Genomic DNA, 2,015 nt, shown 5'->3' with positions numbered 1-2,015 from the left:
ATATATATATATATATATATATATATATATATATATATATATATATATATATATATATATATATATATTTGAACTACAAACACATTGTCTAAATAAATGAAGCAGATGCAACCTACAGTATAATTTCTAACCCACATACAGAAAACCCTAAGAGCTAAACTACCCTCATCCTACTACCCAGTGGTCCCAAGAATTCATTACATCATTCTCTAGCTCTATCATTCTTGGTTAAATAGGTGAAATACAATAAATGGAGGTGAAATACAATTGATTGACAGCTAAGAAACTGGAAGAAAGCGGAGGCTTTCCCTTGGAGTCACAAACAACAGGTCCCTTGCACCCTGAAGGCAAGTCTGACTGGAAAGCAGTTTAAAATCTAAACCTTTCTTTATTAAAGAATAGGTATTAAAACAATGTGAAGCACAAAGAGACAGGTTGGCTAAGATATCAATAAAACACACACTAGCTGACATGTAGTCAATATAATGACCAGCAGACACATTAACCCAGTGCTATGGGAGCTCAGTCAATGTACTAGGGGCAAGTTCATCTCACATGCAAGATGAGCTCTAAGCCAGACCATCAGAACAGAACTAAACAAAAGAAGGAAAAGAAAACCACTAAGATAGTGACTCACTACCTGCAATCCAAACTAAACTAAACACAACTCTATACAGTTGTTGAACTTATATTATTTTCTCCACATGTATGAATAAAAGATAATACAAAACATGTTCAAATCCCACCAACTACGCAGCTGATCCCTACCTGGGTCTCCCTAATGTTACATGGGCCTCTTCTCATAATAGCGGTCGCCACCTGCTACTCTGCGGCCAGACACCGCCCTGACTTGACGGATAACGCATTCATGGCAGGACACCCGCGGCTCACCAACAGGTGCCTATCTCTCGGGCTGGTCCGGTCCAGACCAACTGCCCCGCAACGTCAGTTTACCCAGCTTCATATCCCCTCGAAATGTAGACTTATTTAGGGCCTATAAAATAAATAAACAAAAACTAAGAACATTTACTCTTTCATTTTAGTTAGTTTTGCAAACCGACAATACAGTTTTAGTTAGTTAAGCCTTGTGTTTTTTTTTTTTTATTTCGGTTAATGACAATGTTTTTTCACATCTAGTTTTCGTGATTTCGTTCGTCTTCGTTAACGATAATAACCTTGCCGTGTACCCCAAGATGTGGGAAGGTACTAGGGCCTGTTATAGCTGCTTGCAGCTTTAATGAGTTTGGTTTTCCTTATTTGAAAATATTTTATTTACAACTTTCCTGGTCACTGTTCTTCTGGAACATACGTTCTCACCTCTGTTTCTCTTCCATAACCCTCTTTTTTTCCCCCCAGTGAGTAAATATAACGACCAACTGCAACGTGACTGTTGTTTGGATGCCATGAGGGACACCCCAGTTTCATACACTTGTGAGAGGCGCAGCGAGTACATCGTGGACGGTGCCGCCTGTGTGGAGGCCTTCCTGCACTGCTGCAAGGAGATTGAAAGCCAGCGAGCTGAGAAGAAGGAGGATAGCCTCCTGCTGGCTCGCAGTAAGAGATGGGGACAAGGGATGGAGGGAAGCCTTGGGTGGTCTCTATTCATGGTCATAATGGTTATTAGAAAACAATCACTGCCTCCAAATGAATGAAAACTGAATAATATTTTTTACCGTTTTAATGACACTTTAGGTGAGGAGGAGGACAACAGTTACATGGACAGCAATGAAATTGTTTCTCGTACTAAGTTCCCTGAAAGTTGGCTGTGGACAGATATCATACTGCCTCCTTGCACTCGACAAAACCCTAACTGGTGAGTCAACTGAAACCCATACTTACAACAAATATGCTGCAAACTTAATAAATGACACCACTAGGATTTAAAGCTACCCTATACCACTGAAAGTGTTAATACTCTTCTTTCTTTCAGTGACACCACAACATTTTTGAAAAATGTTCCTTTACAAGACTCGATCACAACCTGGCAGTTCACTGGCATCAGTCTGTCAAGAACT

The 2,015-nt window shown here is 40.0% G+C and overlaps 1 protein-coding gene across 1 annotated transcript in view; it reads left to right on the top strand.

Annotated features, from left to right (window-relative positions):
• LOC123969496 (complement C3-like) overlaps positions 1 to 2,015 on the top strand; it is a 24,898-nt gene that overhangs the window by 9,549 nt on the left and 13,334 nt on the right. The window contains exons 18-19 of the mRNA XM_046046955.1: positions 1,357 to 1,554; positions 1,693 to 1,813. Of these exons, the coding sequence (XP_045902911.1) occupies positions 1,357 to 1,554; positions 1,693 to 1,813 (319 nt within the window). The remainder of the gene's footprint in view (positions 1 to 1,356; positions 1,555 to 1,692; positions 1,814 to 2,015) is intronic.

This window comes from Micropterus dolomieu, linkage group LG04 (assembly GCF_021292245.1).
Source record: "Micropterus dolomieu isolate WLL.071019.BEF.003 ecotype Adirondacks linkage group LG04, ASM2129224v1, whole genome shotgun sequence".
Lineage (NCBI taxonomy): Eukaryota > Metazoa > Chordata > Actinopteri > Centrarchiformes > Centrarchidae > Micropterus > Micropterus dolomieu.
Note: the sequence above shows the minus strand (reverse complement) of the source record. Positions and strands in the feature narration are given on the sequence as shown.